This window comes from Macrotis lagotis, chromosome 8 (genome assembly GCF_037893015.1).
Source record: "Macrotis lagotis isolate mMagLag1 chromosome 8, bilby.v1.9.chrom.fasta, whole genome shotgun sequence".
NCBI classification, from domain to species: Eukaryota; Metazoa; Chordata; class Mammalia; order Peramelemorphia; family Peramelidae; genus Macrotis; species Macrotis lagotis.
The window spans coordinates 189,801,890-189,829,115 of record NC_133665.1 but is presented as its reverse complement, the minus strand read 5'-3'; the positions used below and the strand labels follow the sequence as shown (position 1 = coordinate 189,829,115).

The window sequence follows — 27,226 nt, the reverse complement described above, 5'->3', positions numbered from 1 at the left end:
TTTGGGCAGAAGAGATAGAGGATGATAATGAATGAGGATGAAGGATCAAGTAAGGGTTTGTTTTCAGGATGGGGGGGACATGGGCATGTTTGTAAAGGCAGTTAGGAAGGAGCCAAGAGAGGCTGAAATTCAGACAAGATGGAATGAGCCCAACTGGACAGATGGGTTCTGCCCTTGTGAGATGGGTAAAGAAAGGGAGAGGGGGCAGGAAGCATCCAGGTGATCTGAGATGACCAAGAGGGGAAAATGAGTTAACCCCACTGCACCTGCTCAAATACCTCCCCTTCCCCCCCACCATCCAATTCATTCTTCTCATCCCCTCTCCCTTCTGCCCCTATCACCACCACTCTCTGGAATGCCTGGCCCTCAGACCAAAAACTTCCCCCCCCCCCCTTCATCTTGAAGAGTTCTCTCTCCCACTCCTTCCTTTTGAGCAATGGCTGAGACCTGAGTTCTCCGATGACAAAATAACCTCCCTGGCCACCTCTCTAGGCCTGGCCGTACCTTCACTTCCATGACCCTTTTGGTCCATACATCCACATCTCCTACTTAATAAAAGTCTTGGCAGCTGTTCTCTACAGACTTCTAGGTGGCTCCCCTTCTGGACTTGGTTGATGTGATACTAGGCTTGGTGGTCTCCTCCCCAAGTCCTCCCTCCCACACCCTCACCATGACCGCAGCTCTGACACACACAATGGTCACACCCATGATCTTGCCATCCCCACAAATAGAACCTGAAGCCCCTTAGCCAACCATCATCAGTCTACTGGCTTTCCACTGGGGTGGTATCCCTATTCTTCACGGTCACTGTGACCCCTCAGTTCTCTCCTAGGTCATCTCCCCTGTATGAGTCACTCTCTCCTCTTCTGCCCACCTGACTCCTTGGTCAATGCTCAACCCAACTGTGACCTGCCAGGCCTCGGGCTTGAAGTTCTCCTCACTCCTCATCAGCTATGATAGGTGATGAGGGTAGACCAAGTACCATTGCTCTTCTGACAGGGCCCAGGGCAAACTGAGGTTACACTGCCCCCACTGGGTCTTCCAGATCCCCCAACTTCTACCTCACCCCTCCCTTTCAGGAGGCTGCTCACTGTGAGCTCTGTTGTTTTCTGAGGCCCAGCAAAGTCCTTCTCCAACCTCCCCATTTCCCCAGTCCCCTAAACCCTCAACTTTGAAGGCTGTGTCCCCCTAGCGACCCTCTCCTCGCTGGCCAGCTTGCATCCTCCATGGCGCAGCTCCAACAGCCTCATTTTCAGATAAGGAAGCCAAGGACCAATTGAAATCCCCCCAGACAGGAAGCACAGAGGACCACAAGATGGGGGTTCCTCCCTCGGCCTTGTGGCGCAGCCCAGCCACCATGGGAGCGGGTTGGGGACACTTACTCTGGGGGTGGCATCTTGGAGGGTTCCACATCACGTAGAAACTCACACTGAAGGGCCTGCTCCGCTGTGCAGCGCTTCCCAGGATCCAAAGCCAGCATGTAATCAAATAAATCTAGGGCCGCGGTGGGGATGCTGCCACAGAGAGAGAGATGAAGGAGAGAGACATCATTTCTGTTCTGCCTAGGAGGCCCCAGGGGCATGGGGGGACTGTTGCTCCCTGTGGCAGTGTCTCAGGCCTGGCTCACAGCATGGACGTGGCGTCCACTGAGCACATTAGGGAGAGTTTGTTTTCTGTATCACTCTGAAATGCACTTTTCCACAATCCCACAGAAAATCTAGAGCTTAGAGTCAGAAGAGCCAGAGGCCACGCTCTTAAAATGAAACAAAAGGAAGCTAAGCAGAGGGGGAGGGACATTGGACATTTCTAACTCAGCTGCACATGGAGGCTCCTCTTCACCATCACTGAGCGCATCCCTTCAGAATTGGTGGAGACACTGACACAGGACTCAACACAACCGAGAGCACAACGAGCTGAGATGGAGGGGAGCAGCCCCAGAATACCACAAAATCACCACACCTGTGCACACACATGCATTCACACATGCTCACCTCCCCCAACCCCCCACCAGTTTCCTCTAATCTTACAAGACAAACTCCTCCCGAAGTTTCCGGCGGTACTGCTTTTTGGGCTTCATGGTGTTGAAGTAGGGAAGCTTGATGACGTCTGGCCACACTGCAGGACAAGGGCTCCCACACACTCGACTGAAGGACACAAGTACAAAGAGGGGGGATTACTCCTGAGGCCATCCCGGTCTTCCCTTCACACCCCAACCCCCACGGGCCCAGGCATGAAGGATCCTCTTCAGGAGCAGGTAACAGCTTGACCCCACAAAGCCCTAATGGAAGAAACAACAAGCAAACAAAATGTGTCCAAGGTCAGTGGGAGGGGACCCCAGGGGGAAGGAGATCAAGAATCAAGGAAGCCAGGAAGAGAGGAGGGGTCCAGGCTTCAGGTACAGAGAAAGGGACCCGACCAGGAGAGAGAGACCAGAATGACTGAAGAGTGCAAGGGTCAGGGAAGGAGACTAGAAAGTGAGGAAGGCCAAAGGCCCCAGAGATGACTGAGTAATGGGGCAGTCCCAGGGTTGGGCCTGGATGGCTGAGTGGCAGGTGGACCAGAGAGAGGAGAGACAGACACTAGGACCCCCCCCCACACACACACACAGCAGTTAGAGCATTGCCATGGGAGGGTGACTGAGTTCATTGGAGGAACCTGGTTGGGGGTGGTGACAGTGATAAGCTGGAGGGGAGCATGAGGAGGCCAGTCTAATGTGAAAACCTTGCTCCAAAAGGTATACTATCTTTTATTGTTTGTTTTTTAGTTTTTGCAAGGCAATGGGGTTAAGTGGCTTGCCCAAGGCCACATAGCTAGGTAATTAAGTGTCTGAGGCCGGATCTGAACTCCAGTATTCCTGACTCCAAGGCCAGTGCTCTATCCACTGCACCACCTAGCCGCCCCCGGTATACTACCTTTTAAAAGAATAAAAGGGGCTTTGTCAGGGAGCAGCCAAGGCCAAGGGCCCTCTGGTCCAGCAGCCTCATGACTTGCTGCCTCGAGGGGCTCAGCACACAGCCCCAGACTGGAGGGTCTCCTCAGACTCTGAGAGGCAGGAGCCACTCTGCCTGGGAAGCTCCCAGTTCAACGTTTGAATGAAGAGGAATGAAAGCAGCATGGCTGCAGTAAACCCAGAATCCCATGACACAAGAAAATCTGTCTAAACAGCCCTCATTTGCCCTAAATCACCCTAAAGTAAAATCAAAGAAGCAGCAAATGACAAGCGTGTCGATCTGTATGATAATGGCAAAGATGGCCCATGTGCCCAGGCACACATTGGCACAGTTCCTCACATGATTGGGGTCAAGGGAAAGCAAATGAGCTCTCCAAGCTTAAAAACTTGCTTCAGTGACAATGATGATCACTACTGAGAATGTTTTTGCAATTGTCAAGCTTAAAAATCCATTGATCATTTTCAATAAATTTCAAAATTAACTGAAAAATCTACAATTGGTGTAGAAGTGGAAATGAGAGCCAGGTCTGCCTCACAGGCCAAGCCAAATTAAAAAGCTGAATTTTACCCTCTACTTCACAAAAAAATGGTGATTTATAATAAAATAAGGAAATGATTCTGGTAAAGAATGATAATCTATGCTAAGACATTAAAGGCCTTAATAATAACTAATTTACTAAGATATTTTATATGAAAACAAGTCTCTAATAAACATTCAAGTTTCCATTAGTTAAATTTGAGGAAAAATCAAGAAAAATCTGGTCAAAGCTATATTGCCACCTAGTGTTTGGAGTCAAAATATGTAAACTCACATTCTAATGAATGATATTCTGTTAATTATGATAAAAGAATTAACACTATGAACTTTTGAAAATCTTAAAACTGGCAACTTATAGTCGCATAAGTGAGAATTATTTCTTAGAGAAAAAAGACCTCTGAATTTGAGTGAAAGCTCTGTGGCCCAGGACCCTACAGCTCCTGGACCCTCCTGCAGATGACCTTCCCTTCTCCATTTGTAGATAGACCTCCCTTCCCCACAAGTACTCCTTCTTTCACTCTCCCATTTCATCCCTCTACCAATCCATACCAAGATAATTTTCCCTCACCTCTCCTTCTGATGCTAACTTAGATTCTCCTGATTCTCAAATCCCTTGGACAGATGCCCAAGAACTCCAGCTCATTCCCCTCCAAATTCCAAAATATGTGGGTTTGGGCTTCATATCCCCTCCAACAACACCGATGCTCTGAGTGGGCAGGGCTTCAGCCAAACTAAGTTCACTTCCACACCAGCCCTATGGTCAAGGCTATGGACAGCTGAACTCTCACCTCAGAGAACCCCCAGGAATGTTACCTTATCAGTTCTAACTGGGCCAGTTCCTGGTTTGCTTGGAATATTGGTTTTTTCGTAAAGAGTTCCCCAAGGATGCATCTGGAAAACAAAGAGCCCTCGTCAACCAAAAGCTTCTCCAGCATCACAATCACAGCCCAAGCCAAGTCCAGGGGCAACGCTGGCTCTCTTACCCACAGCTCCAGACATCAATGGCCGGGGTGTAGCGCTCCTCTCCCAGCAGAAGCTCCGGAGGCCGGTACCACAGCGTGATCACTTTGTTGGTATAGGGCCGGCTGAAACACAGAAGAGAGCTTTTCAAGAGGATCTCTCATGAGGCAGGAGCCATCTCCTTTCTAGCTCATCCAAAACACCCTCTGACCCTCCTAGTGCACCCCCCCCCCAGTGCTGTGGCCAAGACCTCTGAGCCTGGAGATGTAGGTGTCAATGGGGCTTCCAAACATGAGGCCAGTCACACCCAGCTCCCCAGGAAACCCAATTACGGCTAGCAGAGCTGGCCAGGGTCCCCTGGTGAACTTGAGCCAGCAGTGACTTAACACCAGATCTGCAGGCCAGAAGACAGAGTTCAAATCTGGCTTTAGACACTTCCTAGCTGGGGGACCTTCAGCCAATCACTTAACCCTGTTTGCCTCAGTTTCCCTATCTGTCAAATGAGCTGGAGAAGGAAATGGCAAATCACTCCAGGATCTCTGCCAAGAAAATCCTAAACAGGGCCAGAGTCAAAAACTGAACAAAATATCACAATGTAGAGAGGGGGAAAAAAACCAGTTTTTTTTTTCTGGAAATACAGAAGAAATTTGTTCCTCCTTCCTCATACCCCATGCCAACGAAGTCCTGGAAACTGCCCTTTACAGAGGCCTAAGTGAAGATGGATCTGAAGGCAGAAAGGCAGCAGCTCATTGGAAGGGTCTGGAGCAAGGCAACAGCTTCTGCTTCTCCAGCCAGGGGATCCCATCTGGACTACAAGCTAGCAGGCCACCCCTCACATCAGGAAAGATGTCGGGATTCTCCAAACCCTCTTCTGAGCGAGTAGACATTTGGAGATTTCCTGTAAGCATCATCTCTTTTGACCCCCACCACAACCCCAAGAAGCAGTAATTATAAGGTCAACCCACTTGGCAGATAAAGAAACTGAGTTTGAGGGAGGTCCACAGACTGTGGCCAGTACAGGATCTTTAGTTTTTCCTTCCTCACCAGCCAGGGTGAGAGCAGGGATCAAAGTGCAGGAATCTCAGGGTCAAGAAGGTCCAGTGATTCCCAGAACTATTCCTGGGCTAGTCTGTCCTGGGGTATTGCTGATGAGGGAGAGATGCCCCAGAGTAAGACAACCAGAAGGGAAGCCTCAAACCTGGCCTGAATGAACAGTTTGGCAAAGAGGGCGCATGGGATCAGAGGGAGGTGCTGGAGGCCACAGGGTGACCTCCTAGAAGGGTGGGCCAGCCTGGCAAGCCCACACCCACATCTCAGGGTTTCTATGACAAGAGGACCACAGAGGATTCATGTGGGATTCATGTGGCACTTGTGTGGTGTCTTGACTGCCTTCACACCAGGTGACAACCAAAAAAAAAAAGAGACGTTTCCCAAGCACTTCCAAAGGGCTGTATCCATCCCAGTCACTGCTGCCTGCCTGGTTGGGTTACACAGGGAGCCAGATCCTGGGAAGAGTGGACGTTTCTCGACCCAGCCAGCTTTGGATGTAGCCTAGTACACTGGGAGGACCAAAGTGGTTCTCATGTTAATCTGAACCCCTAAATACACCTGATATCTGAAACTCAATTTTATCATACAAAAGGAGAAATCAAGGAAAAATTCCTTGAGCGCCACCCACCACCCACAACCCATCCAGGTTAACCTATTTGAAACTACTTTGTGGTTTGTTTAAGACCCAGGTTTCAGTCTTGCCTCAGACACACAGGCTGTGTGAAATCACCCCAACTTTCAATGGCAACTCTAAGAAGATAAGTGGCAGAAGAAGTTCTCTTAGGCGGGAACTCCTGAACTGATGAAAGCCCAGGTCTAAACTTCAGCCCTCTCCATGGGGTCTGCCTTGCCAGTGATGCCCACTTCACAGATAAGAAAACAAACTGAAGCGAACTGGTTGTTCCAGATCACGGTCCTCGTCAGTGGACAGATTCATCATTCAGAACCACTCAGGTATGACCCAGGAACAGTATTCTAAAGCCCAGAAAAAAGACACCAGGCAGAAATGTTGGAAGAAAAGATGGCAACTCCCCCCAAATCTTTACAAGTTACAAAACAATTTTCTCCCAACCCCCCTGTGAGGCAGCAGCTATGAGGATACCACTGGTCACTGAAAGAGAGCCAACTGCAATGCAGGTCAATGACTGACCCTCCGCCACCTTGCTGAGGCCATGAGTTGAGGCACCCCCTAACTGGACCAGCCCAAGAAAAGAGTTAAGCTGTATGTACACTTTGTAGAGATAATGCTGACTAAATCTGTCTCTGACTTTCTCCTGGACATGGGGCTTTGTTCAGTTAGACCTGCTCATCTTCTTCGAGGACTGTCCCAGAGCTGAACATGAGGAGTCCAGTTCCTTCCTGGGCAGATGTCTTATTTCATATAATACATGGAAGTAGAGAAAGAATTATTCAGGGCAATGAAGATGTGAGGAATAAGGAAACAATAACCGTGGGCTGGGTGTCAAGAAGATACTTAACGTACATGTCTGGGGTGACCATAGGCATAGCTAAAGGTATTAGGACTGATAAAATTTCTAGAAAGTAAATAAGTTTCCTGAAACTATTTCCAAGATGTACCATAACCATGCCAAACCTTTGAGGGTCCTCAGTACAATGCTACTAAATTTCTCTGGTACCAAGCACAAAGGTAAAACTCAAGACTTCGGGGTAAATTATCTTTAACATAAAATAAATCCATGCGCAATGGCATAGATCTGCTATCATTGCTCTTGTAACAGTCTAAGATGAAATAATGACTAGAGAATTCATGCCATTCAGTTTTTCTAGAATGGAAAGCATATGGTTGAATTAAAAGAAAGAGAAAACAGATTCTACAAATTCATGCATTAAAGAATAAACACATCCAATTTTAGTGTTAAAACTAAATGAGGGGGGCAGCTAGGTGGAAAAGTGGATAAAGCACCAGTCCTGGAGTCAGGAGTACCTGGCTTCAAATCCAGTCTCAGACAAATAATTACCTAGCTGCGTGGCCTTGGGCAAGCCACTTAACCCCATTTGCCTTGCAAAAAACCTTAAAAAAAACTAAATGAGGAAAGAATTGTGCTTAACTGCTTGTAAAATGAGAAGTCTTTAATAAATCTTGTTTTGAAATGAAAGAATACTTGAAGGCCACATCAGTGTTGGCTGTCAAAATTAGGGAACTTGTACTCTAGGAACAGAAGCTTCCCAAATACCAAGCGACAATGTGAAAGGAAAATAGTTGGATATAAGTAATAATACATAAACAATAATTAAGGAAAAAGTCAAAAAGTGAACTCCATATTTAACACAGAAAATTCCGTTTTGAGAAAGTCTAGAGTAATCATCAAAACAGGTGTTCTTTGCTTGTCAAAGAAGAGACCATAGAAACTACACGTGTACTGAACTTGGAGATATCTAAATGGAAGACAAGACTGCCATGGAGAGTAATCACTACCTGAGAATGGCTATCCTTTCCAACCTGCCCAAGGATGCCCCATCACCCATTTCTTCTGGAGCTACTTGTAAATACACCCAGATCAAACAGAACCATCTTTGCCCTCAACGAGCTCCCATTCTACTGGGGGAAAGCAAATTACACATACATGTGTCCAGGTACAGATGTGCAAATGCACATATGATAATGGAAGGGGGAAAGCAAGGGGAAGACACCTACTGGGTGCCCAGCAATCTAAGGAGAGCTTTACAAGTCTATGTCATTTAATTAATACAATAGTAACCCTGGCAGAGAGGGGCTATCAGATCCCCCATTTTACAGTTATGGAAACTAAGAACCAGCATCTCGATTGGAACAAACGCCTTCCTGACTCCAGCTCTAGTGCTCTGTCCACAGTGCTACCTGAAATCAATGGATCAATATTGACTCAGTGGCCCCCAAGTCAAGCTCCCTACTCTCAAGGAGCTCACCATCTAAAGGGGAAAGCCGCATCCAAACATACATTAAGTCATCAATATACGAGAGAGAGAGAGAGAGAGAAGGCAGCAGGAGTGCACTGGCTTTCAGAGGGGTGGGGAAAGGCTCCCATGGTAGCTGGGGTTTGAGGGGAGACTTTCAGGCAGCCAGGAGGAGACAAGGTTGAAAATGAGGAAAACAACCATCACAGTCCAAGCCTGGGGAGGGGGAGGGGTCAGAGGAGGTAAGGGGACAGTTTTGAGGGAGGTGAACAAAGGAAGCGGGTGAGGATGGCTTCTGGCCTGGAAGGAAGATGCTGCTCTCTCCACCAAGTGGGGGGAGGTTCAGAGGGAAAGAGGAAGTCATCAAGTTTAGAGGTGACTAGGGAGCATACAGACTGAGCTAGCTCAAAGGCAGGTGGAGATGCAAGAGAAGAGCCAGTCATTAGACCAAGACAGTCTGACATCCAGGGGAGCTAATAAGATCACCCAGGGTAATCAAGAGGAGAATCACAGGGACTAAGGGCACAGTCTAGAGGAAGATCCAGCCACAGAGATGGGAATGTCAAAAGCAAGGGCAGCCAGAGACCCGAGTTCAAAGATGGTCCTAGTCACTTCCCAGATGGGTGAGCCTGGACAAGTCACTTAACCCTCAATGCCCCCCCTACCTTAAAATCCGGATGATAATAGCATGACTTCCAAGAGTTATCGAGAATCCAATAAGATAATCATTGGAAAGTCCTGTATCAATGTTGTCCTCTTTATTGTTGTTCCAGGCTGCAGAGAGGCTGAGGAGAAGGAAGCTTAAGGCAAGGACTTTGGCTGTGGCAACTTGGAAGAAAATAGTTCCCATGCAACGATCATACTGAGAACCAGATTGGAAGGGTTCAGAAGAGAGTGAGAGGAGAGCCCAGCCAGTCTTGGATGGGTACAAGAGAAATAGAAAAAGAGATACAGAAAAGGAAGGCTCAAGTGAGAGTTTGGGGATGACAAAGAAGGCATGGGCACATGTGTGGGCAGTAGAGACTGAGTCAGAAGAGAGAGACTGGAAATAAGGGAGGGATAAGAGACTAAGAGGAGATAAAGAATGGGACTGACTGAACAGATAGATAAGAGAAGGAAAGTCACATCATCACATGAAAAGAGAGAGGGAGGCAGGAGGCAGAAGGCACCTGAATGATGGGCAATGGGGAAAAGATGGAGCTCACCATGAATGGCCTTCATTTTTCCCATTAAAACAAAATTTCTAAAGAAAAATAATGCTATAAAATAAATTTAAAATTTTTTTTCTAAAAAATTCTATTAAAAAAGTGTTTCTATGATTCTTTTTCTATAAAATAAAAGGATTTTGGCCAAGGAAGTGGGTAAAGGAGAGCCACAGGAGAACTAAGGAAGGAAGAGAAGGTGTGGATGAGCCACTGTGGAGAGAGAGATGGTGCTACTAAGGGAGGCAGCAGAGGGAGGCCTGGCAGTAAGAAGGGCCCAGAGGAAACTGAGTCAGGTCACTTTCATTTAGAGTGGATGGGGGGCTGCATCCCTCTGTATTGTCACAGTACCCAGGGGCTTGGAAAAAAATGGTACTTAGAATCGGAGGTCAGTTCCTCCTGACCAGAGAAACAACTCAAACCACTCACCACTCTGCTTCAGGGAGTCACGACCAGGAAAGGCTTTGGGAAGATGTCATTTGCCCTGAAGGGGCAATGAGGGAGCTAAGCCAGGGACTTCAAGAGGCAAAGGTGAACACACATTCCATTTAGGCAGGTACAGCGCTGGAAAATGGCTGGAAGCAGCCAGGGAGCTGTGGAAATGAGAAGCGTCCCATCCCCATCAGGAAGGCTGGGTTGCAGCCGCATGGGAGAGCTGCTCAGAACCCCAGAGTATGAACTCAAGAAGGGAAGAAAGAATGCCTGAGGTGGGAGGTAGCAAGGGCCCCAACTCCTCACCTGGATGAATTCCAAGAAAAGAAAGTCCTCAGATGGTCTGATGGCAGCAAGGCAGAGCTGGAGCTTGTATTCTACCTTCCTGAGTCTCTGATATGGAAGCAAAGCAGAGCCTGCCTGGTCGGGATGCCACCCACCATGGACACCAAGGTCAGGCGTTCCCAAGTCAACAAAGATTTATTTGACTGATGTGCTAGGAGTCTATCTGTGTGTGTGTGTTTCCAAAAGGCCTACAAAATACAGCCGAAGGCCTATACACAGAAAAGGGGAAACCTCTATTTCAGTCCTTCTTGATGATAATGCTGCTCTGAACACAGGATGCTTTACAATTGTCTATCAGCAGAATTTATGAAAGATAAAGTTTTGAGACTAAAACGAGCTTTTCGATAGGTTCATACTTGGGCGGCAGCTGGAATGAGAAATGTCACTCTGAAGAGAAAAAGCAAAGGCCTCATGAAATAGGTGAGAGCACAAATGCATTATTTCCTTCCATGTTCTTCCTGTCATTTGTCCTCTGATTGATTAGTAATGAGAACAGTAAAAAACCAATAAGCACTTAAAATTCCTCATCCCTAGGGTCAAGGCAGTTTGTAGGGGGTGGCTAGGTGGCACAGTGGATAGAGCACCAGCCCTGGAGTCAAGAGGCCCTGAGTTCAAATTCAGACTCAGACACTTAATAATTGCCTAGTCATGTGACCTTGGGCAAGCCACTTACCCCAATTCCCTTAAATTTTTTTCTTTGCTAAAAGGCAATTTGTTATGCACTGAACTCTCAATCTCCCAAATTTAATGACTCCTTAAGGTCAGATGTTGCTTATTAATACCTAAAGCAATTCTGCTGACCAGAAGGTAATCGGGTAGTTAGGGCTACATTAAGTTACTTGGACAATGTATTGTGGAAAAGTTTCATTTCTGAACTGGAAAGTCAGGTTTAACATCTCTAGACGGTCCTACCAGGTTTCTTACTGGATTTGTCATCACCCCTCCCCTCTTCCCCACACACCTCCAGACACTCTCTTGCTAAGATTTCCATTGAAGCCTAGAGTCAAGCTGTTCCACCCCAGGAAGCTGTTCTGGCCCCAGCTGACTCTCCCCTACCCCTCAGCTCTCTTCCTGGGGCAATGAGCCCTTTCCCCAGGGGCTGATTCCGTCCCTGCAGGGTACAATGTGCAAGCCCAGGAGAAACGGCAGCTCTTTTCTCCTGAGAAGTGGCTTCTTCCAGAAGGACTGTTTGACCAGGCTCATGTTGCCAAGATCCTTTGCCTAAAAGGGGCTTTAGACCAAGAGAGCCTTTAGCTACTACTGGCTACTCAGGAGACTGGATTAGGAATGGGAAAAATATGCAGCTATAAAGTGGGTGATGTGTCTGTGTGTGCTGGGGGGGGGGGGGGGGGGAGAGGGAGAGTCACACTGGGAAGGGAAGCAAAGTGGGAACACAAAGGAAAAGACAAAAGTCGTAGGCACAGAACAAACACTGGAGCAGCCAGGTGGACCTTGGCCTGGGCCTTAAATCTGGCCCTGGACACAAATGACCCTGGGCAAGCCCCTCTTAAGTTCCTCATCGGTAAAATGAGCTGGAGAATTGTAACCCACTGCAGCATCTTTACCTAAAAAAACCCCAATTTGAAGTCCCATTTATTCCCCAAGTTGTCAGAGGGTAACCTGAGTTCAAAGATCTCTCAGGGGCAATATCCTTTAAACCCCACAAGGTGGTGCTGTCTTCCTACAAGGAGAAGAGGGCGACTGTCAAGCTGCCAATTTTGCAAGGCCAAAGTGGATGGGGGGGGGGGGGGGGGGCGGGCGGGGGCCTGACATTGAGAAAAGATGATTCATTTTGAATTCTGACACTGAAAGCACAGCAAGAAAATAACTCTGGAGTCCAAAGACTTAAGTTAAAATGCTACGACGTTCTCCCCCCCCCCCCACTCTAATTCCTTGGCTTCCCCTGCCTGGGTCTTTGCCACCCTTCTCCATCCCCCTTCTCCTTCGGGGGTCTGTGCAGCTGGCTCCTACTCCACAGGGGCTGCTGCACTCTTCTCCATTCTACTTATTTTCAATTCAATTTCAACACCCTCACAACCCACCTGGAGCCCAATGTTCTGCTTAATGAAGATGAGACTTTTTCAGAAGAAACTTGGGATCCTCAAAAGAGCTGCACAATTCCAAAGTCTCTGAAGAAAAATTTTGTCAATGTGGGATCCAATTTAAATGTTTAAATTTGAATATGCTTTAAATATTCTAGCCCTCGACACTTAACAAAAATAATTTTAAAATACAATACTGGAAGTGAAAATCTTGCTCAGATTGCTAACCTCTCCGGCAGTAATAAAGGGAGGATGAGGCTCAGGGAATAAATAAAGAAATTTGCCAAGTGTTCCACCCTCTGCCTGAGGATTTCCCCATTGTCACTCAGGCTCCCTGGCTGCTTTCAGCACTGTCTTCTCCAACTTGACAGGTATCCAAGGGCTGTCCTTCTTTGGGCTTCCTGTGGAGCTTCCCAGCACTTGGCAAATACCATCTACTCATCCCACCTGAGATCCCAGTGTGATAGAGAGAAAGCATACAGAGTATCAGACCTGCATTCAAAGACCCTGACCATCCCGTGGAGAGGGACCACAGGACAGAATCACAGAACAGGGATAAGTCCTCCCCAGAACACCTACAAATATGACTCCGGAGCGGAGAGATGGGGGAGTTGTCTCACCTCCCTCACATCTTCATCTCTCTTTTTCTTCTCATTTGTCTGTTCTAACTGAAAATCTCTTAACCACTAAATATACAGAATTTGAGTGAATTTATTAAAAATCAATGGAAAGTATAAAATAAGAAACCTTGGCTAGATAAGCCCTCTCTGGCAGATAAAGAAAATCATCTTGGAGAGGCGCCGGTGGACGGAGCAGGGCTCAGCCCAAGGCTGCTTCTCTCAGCAGTCAGCACTCTAACAGTCCCCTTTCTGACATAGAGCTGGGTCATTCTGCCTTTTCTCTCTCTCTCTCAAAGATCCAGACCCCTTGCCCCAGCCCTTCCAATGTTGATAGCTCTGCTTTCCTCTCTTTTCCTCTCCTTAGGCATTTTCAAAAGCCTTGTTTCCCTTTGTGCTGTTGCCAAGTTCAGCTTGTTCTGAGCCACTGCTTTTCTGAAATAATTATTACAGGGCTCTAGGCTCTTGGATTTCTCTTGGGTTACCCATGACCTTTCAAGGTGATAAGCTGGGCCTGAAGTTCCAGAGCACCAGGGTCTCTGCAGCCAACTCCCTCTCTTTATCTCATCCTTATCATGGGGACTTGTTCCTCTTGAACAGACTCCTCCTGTGGGATTTTAGGTCCCGGGATGACTGGATCTGAGTCGGGACTTCTGAGATCACCAACTCCAGTCTGACCACAACCAGGTGAGTCGATAGAAATCATACCCTGCCAGTGCTCATCTAGATTTCCTTGTGTTCACTAGTAAAAAAAAAAACCAGTTCATGCTACCTGGGGATAGCCATCATTATGAGGAAATTTGCCTTTTCAATGAACTGAAATCTGCTTCTCTGCCATTTCCAAAAGGAACAAATCTAATCACTCCTTGAAAAACTGCTATTACTGCCCTCACTTCAGGACCAGTCCCTTATCTTCTGAAGAATAAAGCTGTTGGCAATACACAAAGTGACCAGATGTTTGGCTGTGGTAGAGAGAAGGCTCAAGCAGGTAGATCCAGGCAATCATAGCTGATTGGTGGGGTTCCTCCAGGCCTGTGTGGTCTGGATATACAGGGTACTGCCACATTAAAATCCTTCCTTTCTCCTTCCATTGATCATCACAAAATAGTCACTGATAAAATACTACACCCCCTCTTCATGCTTTTCACAAATTTTCTCAATAACACATCTTCTTGTGATAAAATATAACTTTACCTAATCTGCCTCTTTTGAGTAGAGCATACTCATTCATTTCCATATTTTAGTCATGACTCACAGTGATGATGAAGAGGAAGACTTTGTCTCTGTTCCCCAAGTATCGAAGTTTCTCTTCCATATTCCTGCTTGATGTATGTAGACAACAGAAATCATCATTAATGTCCCTATTCTTGGATTATTGTCTCCCAAGAATCACTGGGGCCTTTCCACCAAGTGTTTCCCTATGACATACCTGCCTCTCTCTGTGATATCTGCCTTTAAAGAGGTATAGAATATTCTCAAATCCTTCTCCATTTCCACTTAACTACCTCTTAATTAGACCTATAAATGTCCAGGCAAACATATCTGTATGTATGTATGTATATCTATATCGACATCTATTATTATTATTATTATTATTATTATTATTATTATTATTATTATTATTATTATTAGGTCTTCTTAAGCTACAGTCTCCCTGGGCTAAAAATATGGTTTTCTTAACCAAATATTGTTTTCTAAAAACCTTCTCTGAGAGCCAGGATGAGGGGCCCATCTGTGTCCTGAAACTTTGGGGTTTTCTTTGCCCAGAGCAGAGGTTTTTTCAGGCAGCATCACTGGCTCTCATCCTCAGTACCAAAGTCCACTGGGTTTGACAAGTCTTGGCAGCACAAATATGAGTCCAATAGGACCTGCAGTGGCCACTGGCCATGATGCCATTGGGCAGAGAAAGGCAAACTTGTCCCACTCACTTCTTCCTTCCCCTGAGCAGACCGGGAGAACAATCCTCTGTCTCAGTTCCTTCACTCTCCTGGCTTCTCTACATTCTTCTCCCTTGGAACTTCCTGAAAGAAACTTCAAATGCCTTTGGCTTCTTTCAGTTCTGTTCTCCCTGGACTCCTTTTGAAATACTTCTCTCAAACTTTCGAGGGATGTTTTATTCTATTCTCCAGTCTGAGCTAGAGATTAACGTCATTTCCTATTCAGTTTGTCTTGCTAATTTTCTTCCTACCTTTCTTTTATACTCATTGAATGGTTTCTGCCTCTTATTTAAACTTTAATGCAATGGACAGCTATGGAATTCTGTCCATCACAGTTCACTATGGAAAAGTTAAAGAGACTCCAAAATTTCTATATTTTCCATGTCTTATAATCAAAGAAAAACAGGCAAAGATTTTTTAAACTCTCAGCAATAAATCTCTTTTCATGCCTAGTAGAAGCTTCCTGTCTTTCAGCATGAAACTGAAATAAAACAGAACTGAAAATATCTTGGGCAAGAAGAAATTGTAACCAGAAAATGGTCATCTTTCATTTCCATTAATTTTCAAATGAAAAGTGAAGAAATAAATGACATCAACAAAGACTTCTGTAAATAAAAGAAGCCACATTATTTTAAAAATCAAGGTGGTGATAAGATTCCTAAAGAATAGGTAAGTAAACTTTTTTCTTTCATAAATAAATCATTATAAAAATTGGCATAACTTTTGTATAAAAGGAAAGGTTGAAGGATTATTCTATCTTTAAAGACAGGCAACATCATGTGGAAAATGGATATACAATGTTTCTATATTCTGGAAATGATCAAACAAAAAGGGAAAGTCACTGCATTACTTAAGCCAGAACATTTTGGAGTTAAATTCTGCCTTCCCTAAAATCAATAATCCCCTATCAGATTACAGAAGGCAATTTAGTAGAAGACCACTCCACCTTTATAGTCTAATAGCTTACCAGATACTTTGTAGAAAACGGGGGGGAGGGGGGGAGAACCACACACGACACTTTGACACTTTGCAATCACCAGCATGAATTTCCTAATGCATCAATGTCTTCATGTCACCAGGCTGCTTGAAAATCTTCAATCATTCTGCATTACCTCCCCAGAAAGCCACTTCCCCCACCAGCCTAAACCCTCCAGGATTTGGTTCCAATCCATGTTTTCAGGAAAGACTACCTTCTCTTTCTAGGTTATTTTCCTGATGAATTCAGACTGCTATCATTTCCCTGCCTCTTCACACACATTGATGAAACAACATCCCACCCCCCCGCCCCCATTTACCCTGAATTCCTGTCAATCCTGGCTCTGGTACAACTTTCTCCATGAAACCATCCCTTCTTGATTCTCTCCTATGCTGTTTGGTCTGAGCCCTCCTCTATAATTTCACAATATTTTTGACTTGTATTATTTTTGTGAAACTCCCACATCCACAAAGGAGCCCCTCCAGCCTAGGGGTGCTCTTTTTTGGGGGACAGCCCAGGGACTTCCTCAGAGGAAATGTTGAACAAATTAAATTCCGCAAAGAAACAATCTCAGAGAAGATCAGTGACTCACCAGTCACCTGGGAAAGTAAGTAGGAGAAGCCAAACTCTGAGCTCCCATCTCCCCACTATCCAGGTCAGCCCTTCATGCTCAAGGCATCCCTCATTTTAAACTTTATTTCTAAATGTTGGGTATATTTTTCTAACAGATCAGTCACTATGGAGATATTGTTAAATTGAAAATTATAGTTAATTTATAATTGATTAGCATTTCTTCAAAACATAAGAGGAAAGAATATTCCATTCATGCAAGACACATACAGCTTAATATTGAGAAAACAATAATTTTACAGTAATTTCAATAACCACAAACGTGAGTCTAGAAATAAAGACCCAAGGTTCAATGGCCTCCTGATACCTACCTGGGCAAGTTCCTTAAGTTCCCTAGACCTCAGTGTTCACATCAGAAGAATGAGCGAGTCAGACTAAGCGGCCTCCAGGGTCCCATCCAGTGTGAGCCCGTCCATGAATCCTCCTTAGAAACATACTGTTTCCCCACTCTACCCCCCCCCCCAATTCCGTACCCACTCAGCTCTAATTCCCCAGCTTCAACTAAAGACAGCCCAAGAGAAGTCAGGAAACTTCAGAGTTAAGCCTCTCTCTGGCTTCACCAACAACAGGAGCCAGGCCCAACCCCACCTAAGGGGCTCTGCTTACTTATCAGCAAACTGAGGGGGAGCTGGGAAGGTAGACTGGAAGATCTCTAAGGTCTATCCAACTCCAATACTCTGTAATCCACAAGAACAAACATATTCAGAATCGGCACTGCAAGATTCTGAATCAGATTATTCTCAGTTTACTCTAAAAATCAGGAAAATGTCCCCATCTCTTAGACATACTTTACCAAGAGTTCAAGAAAGACATTCTTTTATTTTTTTTATTTTTTGTTTTTCAAGGCAGTGGAGTTAACTGACTTGCCCAAGGTTACACAGCTAGGTGTACACAGATTTAAACTCAAGTCTTCCTGACTCCAGGGCTGATGCTCTATCCACTTCACCACCTAGCTGCTCCCCCTCCCACAATCTTTTTTTTTTATTTTTGCAAGGCAAATGGAGTTGAGTGGCTTGCCCAAGGCCACACAGCTAAGTAATTATTAAGTGTCTGAGGCCAGATTTGAACTCAGGTCCTCCTGACTCCAGGGCTGGTGCTCTATTTATTTCACCACCTAGCCCCCCACCAAGACATTCTTAAAAAAAAAACTTAATTAACAAAAAAAATCAAAGTAGCTGATCTTAGGGATTTATTAAAAAAAAAGAACAAGCTATGCTCTAAGTAGATGAATCAATGATGTTTTGCAATGCAAATTATAGTGACACTAAACTGAATTGGAGAATTGGCTTCCCTAAGGATAAGAAAGAGTTGTTAAAATCAAATCTGAACTAGCTTTGAGTTTTTAAATGAAAAGTTGTATATTTAATGGCTCCAAGAGTTCCTTTCAAACTCTGGGATTAAATTCAGTCCAAGATGCATTCATTTATTCTTAAAGCTAAGAGATTATTATTTGCTGTATAAAAATCTGTAATTCATTCTCCTTATATACCTTTCAAAAGTTTTATACTGCAAATCATGTCATTTCCAAGAATAAACTGTTGAATCACTTTTTATTTATGGAAAAAGTCACAAAAGGAAAACTCACTTGATTTAAAATCCAATAAAATATTCCACAAATAAAACACACTATATCTTATCAAATTTTCTCAGCATTTAATTAAAGTCGTGAGGGAGAAGGGTTTCTCCGGTGTTTGGAGCTTTCCTACACAAAATATAGACTTAACAAGCAAATCCCTCCCTCCCCAGATTTAAAGTCAAGGGCCACAAATAATCTTCAACACTGTCCTTCTGAAAAGTAAGCCAGACACAAAATCTGAAACCCTAATGAGATCCACACTGGGGGAAGTCCTTTAAAAGACCAAGTGGATACATTTAATTCTCAATGCAGTGACACAAGGACCAACAGCATATCGACCATCAAATGTTACATTTATTCATTTAAACATAATTCAGATAATGTGTGCAGGTAATAAATGTAAACTTAAAAAAATTTTAATTTGTAGAAAGTTAACTTTATTTTGACATCCTGTATAAAGCATTTTCTTACAATTAGACTGACTTGAATAAATGGTTTCCCAACTTTCAGAAGCACCAAGTCTTTATAAATTCAAATCAATGAGGTTTTGTTAAGGTCCTAGAGATATTTAGTAATGAAGGTAATCAATCAGATAGCTCTTGGAAGTCATTCATTACAGACCACCTGATGACCCAAGCACCCTTCCCAGGCTTAGGCAGGAAAACTCATGTCATGTTTTGGGGGACAGGGTCACTAAATTCACAATATTTGTTGCATCTTACCTTTCCTCTGAGCTATATAATCGAGCAAGTCCAAAGTCGGCTAGTTTTATCTGCCCTCTAGGGGAAAGAGGAGAAATAAGCAATGTCAACATAATCAACTTGGTTGTGAGCTGTCCATTCCAATCAAATCACACAATGTCAATTATTGATACAAGAAAACATGGTCAAAAGCAAAAATGGGAAAACGAGCTTGAGGATCAAGCAAATTAGTCAGAAGCTTCACATCAGGGGTGGAAGCCCAAGTACTGCCCAGGCCCATTCCTCCACTCTTTCCCACTTCCCTTCAGGGTCATCTGCCCTCATAGTATCAAAGAAAACATTTGTTCATGTGTTAACACAGCTAATACACACTAAAGAGGCCCAACTTCCATAGAGTGTGAAGATGAATATTTTTCATCTGGGCAAGCATTTTCACGAGCCCTTTATAAAATTTAAAGAAACTCTATTTCATTTACTCACAATGACCAAGAACATCAACCCAGGAAGAAGAGCTATAAATGAGAAGATTAAAAAAAAATGCATCAAGGGTCCCCATATATGAAATGGGCAGAGGCCAGGGAGCTCTATGAGTCACAAAGGGCCTTGGCGATGTGGTCGCAGAGTCCTGGGATCACTGGGCGAACCACCCCAATGTTCAGCAAACAATCACAAGGATTACTCCCCATCCCACATCCATTTTAGGAACTTAGGTGACTCCTTGGTACTACTGTTCCACACAAGTAACCCCCGGCATCTGAGAATAACTCAAAGTTCCTGGTTCAAGGAAAAAAAAATTATCAGCCCCTCACAGTGAGACCCAAATCTGTCCAGGGAGAAAGTTAAAAGGTTAGTTCAGTCTACATGAAGCCAGTGGAACTCTGAACCAGCTCCCAGAGGCCTGGGGAGCAGGATGGAGGCCCTCTGTGTAGGACTTTCCATTTCACTTTGAAAATAATGATCAAAATGAAAGGTATCAAGTCTTCTACCAAACATAGGATTTTCATTAGTCAAATGGAAATAGTGCTCTGATTTGCCAAGGAAAGCAGTAGTACAAAGACCACATCACAGTGGGCCACAAGACAAAGCCCTTGCTTACTTAGGGGATTCTGTCTTCATTTATCAATTCCCCAAACCAGAATTTCAATTCTGGTCAGATTCAATCAACACTTTCATCAACTATCCATGATTAGCCCTACTGTCAAACTAATATCATGTGGAACCAGAGTAAACATGCTGTCTTACTGGATGCTTTAAAAAGGAACCCCCCCCCCCCAAAAACTGTACATTCACAAACACAAAACTACCAAGTTCAGTCATACCTATTGTTTAGTAGGATATTGGAACACTTAATATCTCGATGTAGAAAGTTCTTCTTATGGCAATAATCCAAACCCTCCATCAGCTGTCTCATGAAGGACTTGATGTGATTTTCATTAAAATGAACCAGGCCTGATTCCAGGAGGCCCATCAGGTCATGGTCCATGTATTCAAACACCAAATAAAATGCACCTAAGAGAAAAGGGAAAGAAGGAACACAGTGTTACTCATTTCAGTCTTCAGTCCTCGAGATCAATCCACAAGCATTCTGTAACCACCCACAACATGTCAAGTCCCATTCCAGACCATCTCCCACTCCTCAGGTCCCTAAAGCTGCTCCCCATCTGCTCTTTGTTTGGCAACCTCTTGCTGGCCTGATCCCCCTCCCCTGGATTCCCTTCCCTTCAGTTTCTCAAGAGTCTTCTTCTCTGGAAGCAGGGCAGAACATTCACTCCCTCCATCTCAAGACAATGCTTCTAACAAACACAAACACAATACTAACTTTCTTGGCTAACATCAACATGAGTCATTAAATTTGCACTTCATATCAATGCTGAGCACTATTTCCAACTGTATACACTTTTCAGAGTACAGACATTTCTATTTAATCCTATAAAATTTCATTTAGAAAGACAAGGTGGCAGAACATACAGAGGGCTAAGTAACTTTGGAAATTTAAAATCGTCCATGTGCCACATTCAGGCTGACTCCACAGACAAGTTATGTTGCCACTCAAGGACCCCAAAGCAGCTTTCTAAGGAGGATATTTCTATACTGGGAGTTGCTCACAGGGGTAAAATCCAATCCTAATAAAAAAAAAAAAAAAAAAAACAGAACCTGTCAATGGATCTGTCCAGCTCTTCCAGCATCCTAGCACATTAGCAGGACACTCAGACAGAGCCACAGGGTACCCCCTTGTACCCTCTCCCTACCACCAAAGCTGCCATCAATCTAATAATCACCACTCAGAATCCAGTTAGTACAATAGTTCAGAACTAAGTCTCCTGGGTTCTTTTCCAGCCTCTACCTTGTCCACAGGGAGACAGAGTCTTCATAAGACATACTGAAATCCAAGCACCTTTGTTTTAAATTAAAGACTATGGTTTAGGTTCAAATATTATGTTTGCAGGTTCCATGACTGATCACGAAACAGTATGTGGTGTCACTCAAGCCTTGGCTTCTCAAAAAGTCAAATCAAGCAGCAGGGAGGACTTGAGGGTGTGACTCGATGCAGGGAAACGCAGCAGTACATTAACTAGAAGCTGCAACTAGACAGTGCTAAGATCAAGCTGGGTCTGTGGCCATCAACCAGTCAGTCTCAGCTGCTTCTGAGAGGCCAGACACCCCGCTGAGTGATGGGGATACAACACTGGACCTGGGAAGGCAGCCTTGTAGTCATCCACGTTCACAAATGAATACAGTGCAGACAAGCTCTCCACAAGAGATAGTCAGGACTCCCTTCCCCCACAGGCGACAGGGCCCTCAGCCAGTTTCCACTTTACAGAGAGCTTTCCTGACATCTATCTCAGCCATTAGCTATCAGTATTACTGAGGAGGTCCCAAGAAACAGGGCTGTCTCCAGCCATCTCCTGACCAACAGCCCAAGAGGGTGAACAGAACTGTAAAATCCTGAGCCAATCACTTCACCTGCCTGCCTCAGAATAGCGCCTGCCCACAGTGAGCACTGTAAAAATGTCAGCAATGCTGCTGCTGCAGATTGGAACCCAACCATGTCTCTCCTCCCTCTATTTTTTTATCAGTGCTCCCCAGGGGATCGGCCCAAAATAACCAATGACCTTCCTTGGCTCTCTGACGCCACATGGTATGGGCTGTCCACTGGTCTCTCTGTGGTTCCCCTTCCTGTCACACATATTCTTAGGGAGATCTAAAACATTTATTTTTTTTATATACATTTATTTCTACATCTTTCTTATCTAACTTATTCCAGCAACAATTTTCTGCACTACCCCCCCCCCCCAAGAATTTTGCATCTAGTAATGTCAACCTTCCTCCAGAATGGTATAATGAAAAGAGTGTGAAATTTTATATTCAAGGACCTGAGTTCATATCCTATCATTAATTTTTTTTGCATGACCTTGGGCAAAATCAGGTTACCTCTCTTGGTCTCAACTTCCTTATCTATAAAATGAAGAACTGGACTAAACTGCAACAACTCTCAACACCCTTTGTTTCCATCTTCAGACAAACAATTCCACTACCAATTTCTGCGTTATATTCTGTCATACTTATGAACTAGCCAAAGATTTGGTACCAAACACTTAAAGCAGTTCCTTCAACTAGAATTTCTCTCCAATTTCTTCAACCCAAGCTTTGAAAGTAATATACCAATATATTTGTTTAGCAGCCTGATAGTTTACTGAAGACTTTGTATAGATTAAATTGTTCCTCAACTTTTTGGTATTCTCTAGGTAAACTGTCACATCTGCAATTATGAGCCAATCTTGCTTATGCTCACTTTCATCATTTCTTTTGAGTTTTTCATTTTATAGCTATAGTCCACATTTCTGGCTTTACGTCAAATAATACCAGTCATAACAAAAAGTGTCCAGTGTGTCTCCACTGCAAAAAGACTTCCAAGGTCCAAGTGAACATCTAACTCTCTGACTCAGGGAACTGAAATGAGATAAGGAGAGGGGTCCCAAGGATCTGAACCATCAAAGGGAAGATCTGAACCATCAAAGGGAAGATCTGAACCACAAACCTCAGACTAGCATCAGGGCTCTTTTCTTGGCACAGCCTGCCTAACCATTAAAAACTCTAAGATATTTAGACAGAACTGAGAAGTCAATGCACACCAAGTGATGGCCAAACAAAGAATAATAGAAACAAAGGCTTCATACCCTTTCATCCAGCAATACCATTACCACATCTGTATTCCAGAGATCACAAAAAAGGGAAAAAGACCCACAGGTACAAGAATATTCAAAGCAGCACTTTTTGTGGCAAAGAATTAGAAAGGGAGGGGGTGCCCATTAATTTGGGGAATAGTTCAACAACTTGTATATGAATATCAGAAATGATGAGCAGGCAGATTTCAGAAAAACTTGGAAAGACTAGCACAAACTAGCACAAACACAACATTGTGAGATGATCAAACAGTATTCTCAGCAATAGAACTATCAAAGACAATTCTAAAAGTCTTATGATGGAAGACGACAACCACATCCAGAGAAAGCATTATCAAATCTGAATACAGATCAAAGCATACTATTTTCACCTTTTTAAATTTGCTTCTTGCTTTTTCCTTAATCATGGGATTTCCTTTTTTGTTCTGACTTTTCTTTCACAGGGTGACTAATATGGAAGTATGTATTAATACAATTGTACATTTATAATCTATATCAGATTACCTGCTATCCTACAGTGGGGGGGTGAATTGTGAGAGAAAACTTTACAAAAATGAATATTGAAATTATCTTTACATATAATTGGAAAAAATAATTTTAAAAACACACAATGGTTGGGGGGCAGCTAGGTGGTGAAGTGGATAAAGCACCAGCCCTAGAGTCAGACATATAATACTTACCTAGCTGTGTGATCTTGGCCAAGTCACTTAACCCCATTGTTTTGCGAAAACCAAAAAAAAAAAAAAAAAAGAACCCACACCCGATGGCTTCAAATGTGAATAAAGAGAAACTACAAAAATCGAAACAAATACAAAGTTCAATGTCAATATTATTCTATCCAATTAAAATAAAATAGATATGTTTTTTCTTGTTAGCAATTCAAAAACTATTTCCAGGACATTTAATTTAAGAGTAGTCTAAGAATTTGTGAACTGAGTTCTTAAGTGTTCCGAATCTCATTTAGGAGGCTCAGTAGAGCTCTATGATTTGAGTTAATCAGTACAATTTTATTTCCAAAAAAGAAGCATCTGAATCTGGACCCGGTATTGGAAAGCCTTCACAATCATGGCCAACAGGCCAACACCTTGGACAAGCCCGTACATTCCTATTTTGTGCTTCATTTGCTATTTATAATCAAATTTATAATCTCCGATACAGAATCTTTCTTATATGATTTTAACATGTGAAATGTCCCACACCTTGAGAGAGAAAAGGAGAGTTTACAGGAACATTTCACTTTACCAAATTAAATGCTTTCTTAAAATTAACAAGCAATTAGCACATTCCTGGGCCCAGGAGGCAGAAACAGGAACACTGGGAAACAAGATCAATTTAGGTCAGATGTCTGCTACCCCAAAAGCAGAATGGGTCTCTTTCAGGAGGCAGTGAGTTCCTCCTTATTGGAGAGCTGCAGGCAAAGGGCAGGTAAACTACTGTAGAACATAGTAAAAAAAAAAAACAAAAAAAACACACACAAAAAAGATAACAGGGTCGGCTAGGTGGAGCAGTGGATAAAGCACTGGCCCTGGAGTCAGGAGTACCTGGGTTCAAATCCGGTCTCAGACACTTAATATTATTACCTAGCTGTGTGGCTCTGGGCAAGCTACTTAACCCCATTTGCCTTGCAAAAAAAAAAAAAAAAAAAAAAGATTAACAGAAGAGGCACAAAACTTCTAGAGTCCAAAGGCCTTTGGTCTTATTTTTCAAAATCTTTTCTCTGTCATTCCTCATGCTCCTCTCTTCAGGAAGTCAACAAGTAGCAAATCAAGACAGTACACTTCATTAAGTCCTAAGATGTGCTGAGAGTTTCAATGATTTCATCTACAGCACAACTTCCTTGTAGATAGATTCTTTCCTGATCTTCTCCATCAGAAACTGGAATAAACAATGTCCTCATGGCCACCTTTGTACAAATACTGTTTCAAAGCACTAGAATCAAGGTGGCCATGAGACCTAGGACCTGGGCTCCACTTTAGACATATGATAAAACCTATTCAGTCCACTCCTGTTTATTCTCACAGAACCCACAGAATCCATCTACTCTTCAATGAAGCTAAAATTATCTTTTGTCTTCTCAGTTGATTTAGATGGACAATGTAAAAATTTATATGATTTATTTACTCCAGGAGGATGTCCATTCACTAGTGACTGGGAAAGGATTTCACATTGAGAACATCAACAAGTAAGCTAATTCTTTTACTGAAGATAGTAAAAATCTATCTGATTCTTGGAATACTTGACACCAATTCCACCCATGTCACTGCCAAGACAGAAATGGAACAGGAAACAAAAATATGATCCATTCTGAATTCTTTTATGTTTTATAGATTATTGATACCTAAGAATTCATTGCCTACTGGAGATTATTTACTTCTCTGTGTTTAATGAAGCTGGTCCTGGAAAAGTAAACATACGTCTGTAGTGGGCATAGCTTCAATGTCCTTTGAGCAGAATAGAACTGTCCTGAGCTTATTCTCCACTGGCAAGGCCTTTGAGAAATCATAGGAAACTCCATGCCATTAAAAAAAAATACTCTTATAAGACTTTTTTGGGGGAAAATTAATATGCTCACTTCTAAAATGGAAAACTTATAAGTTTCCTCTTTGAATCCTTCCAGATAATACAAGAAAATGAAATGAAAGCACTTTTTTTAAATGGGGGGGGGCAGCGGCTAGGTGGCGCAGTGGCCGTGGAGTCAGGAGTACCTGAGTTCAAATCCAGCCTCAGACGCTTAATAATTACCTAGTTGTGTGGTCTTGAGCAAGTCACTTAACCCCACTGCTTTGCAATCAATCCATCAATAAATAAATAAATAATCTGTATGGGATACACAATGAATTGGCCTAAAGAAGTCAGTTGCATCACTACCAATACCAAGTGTATAGGCACAGAGGAGTAACCTGAAATGCATCACCAGAATAGAGTCTGAGTAATGAGGCCTTCCAAGATTAGATCAAATCTGAATAGCTCTCAATCCCAGTCCCAAATCAAACTGAACCCCACTGAAACAGGAACATATATGGTCTGTTTTCTGCAGCAGAAAAAAGGCCATGGGTGTGGTGTAAGAAAACCCAAAATATATTAATATTCATAGATATTCAAAAAAGATTAATTTGTCAATTGAGCAAGAAGAAGTGGTTATACGGTCAACTGACCCCTAAGTCTCAATATCTGCCAACCCATCAAGGGACAAAGGCGTTCATAAAAAGTAAAAATCAACAATTTCAACATAAAATGAAGAAGTTTTGCACAACAAAATCATTACAGTCAGAAAAAAAGAAATAAGAAAATGGCCAAACCCAAGAAAAAATTCTTAGCATCAAATATCAGTAACAGAATTCAGCTAAGATATCTAAAAAAGATGACAACGATGATGGTGGTGCTAGTGTGGACGTGTCTGTATGTATGAGTGAGTGAGTGAGAGTGTGTGTGTGTGTGTGTGTGTGTGTGTGTGTGTGATATTCACCAACAGTTATATTCCCAAAGGACACCAACAGTTTTGAAAACAATAATTCCAAACAACTGATAGCAATATCAAAGATTGCTCCACAATTCTAATAAAAAAATGCAAATTAACACAACTCGGATCTTTCATCTCACAACCTGTAAACTGGCAAATGTTACAAAAGATGTACAGCAACACTAATGCACTGTTCAAAGAGTCATGAATTGAAAATATAACTGGAATTATGGGGAAAATGTTCCTGAAGGATTTCTTCCTCTGAACCAGAAATCCCTCTATGGGGATATACAGTCAAAGGAGGTAAAAGATAAAGAAATTCACTAAGTCCTAAAATATTTATGCACTTTTAAAGTGGAAACAAAAATAAATAGCTGTTGACCAAGGAATGGCTGAATATAAATGGAACAGAATCTCACTGAGCTGGAAGAGATGTCAAACTGTGGATCTTGCAGGAGGTGATGCAGAAGAAAACCACATTCATCAACATAACTATAATAATGTACACAATAATAGCAATACAACAAAAAGCCAAGTTAGGAAGACTTTCTGGACCCATCTTGCCTCACAGAGCAGAGGAAAAAAATCTCTCCAAGCTTTCAATAGCAAGGAAGGGGACAGAAAGTTTGGAGTAATGGCCTGTGCTGCTGCTCTAGGGGTGAACAACTGATGTTGGGCTTTACTGTGGTTACAAGAAAAGCACTCACCGGACACAGAGGAAAAGGGGAATC

General features: G+C 43.4%; 1 protein-coding gene across 1 annotated transcript in view; it reads right to left on the bottom strand.

The window, feature by feature from the left end:
* Positions 1–27,226, bottom strand: part of CDK13 (cyclin dependent kinase 13) — a 105,410-nt gene that overhangs the window by 12,023 nt on the left and 66,161 nt on the right. Inside the window, exons 7-12 of the mRNA XM_074199218.1 lie at positions 20,171–20,360; positions 18,873–18,929; positions 4,472–4,573; positions 4,302–4,379; positions 2,028–2,144; positions 1,383–1,514 (exon numbers count right to left, since the gene is read on the bottom strand). Coding sequence (XP_074055319.1) covers positions 1,383–1,514; positions 2,028–2,144; positions 4,302–4,379; positions 4,472–4,573; positions 18,873–18,929; positions 20,171–20,360 — 676 coding nt within the window. The remainder of the gene's footprint in view (positions 1–1,382; positions 1,515–2,027; positions 2,145–4,301; positions 4,380–4,471; positions 4,574–18,872; positions 18,930–20,170; positions 20,361–27,226) is intronic.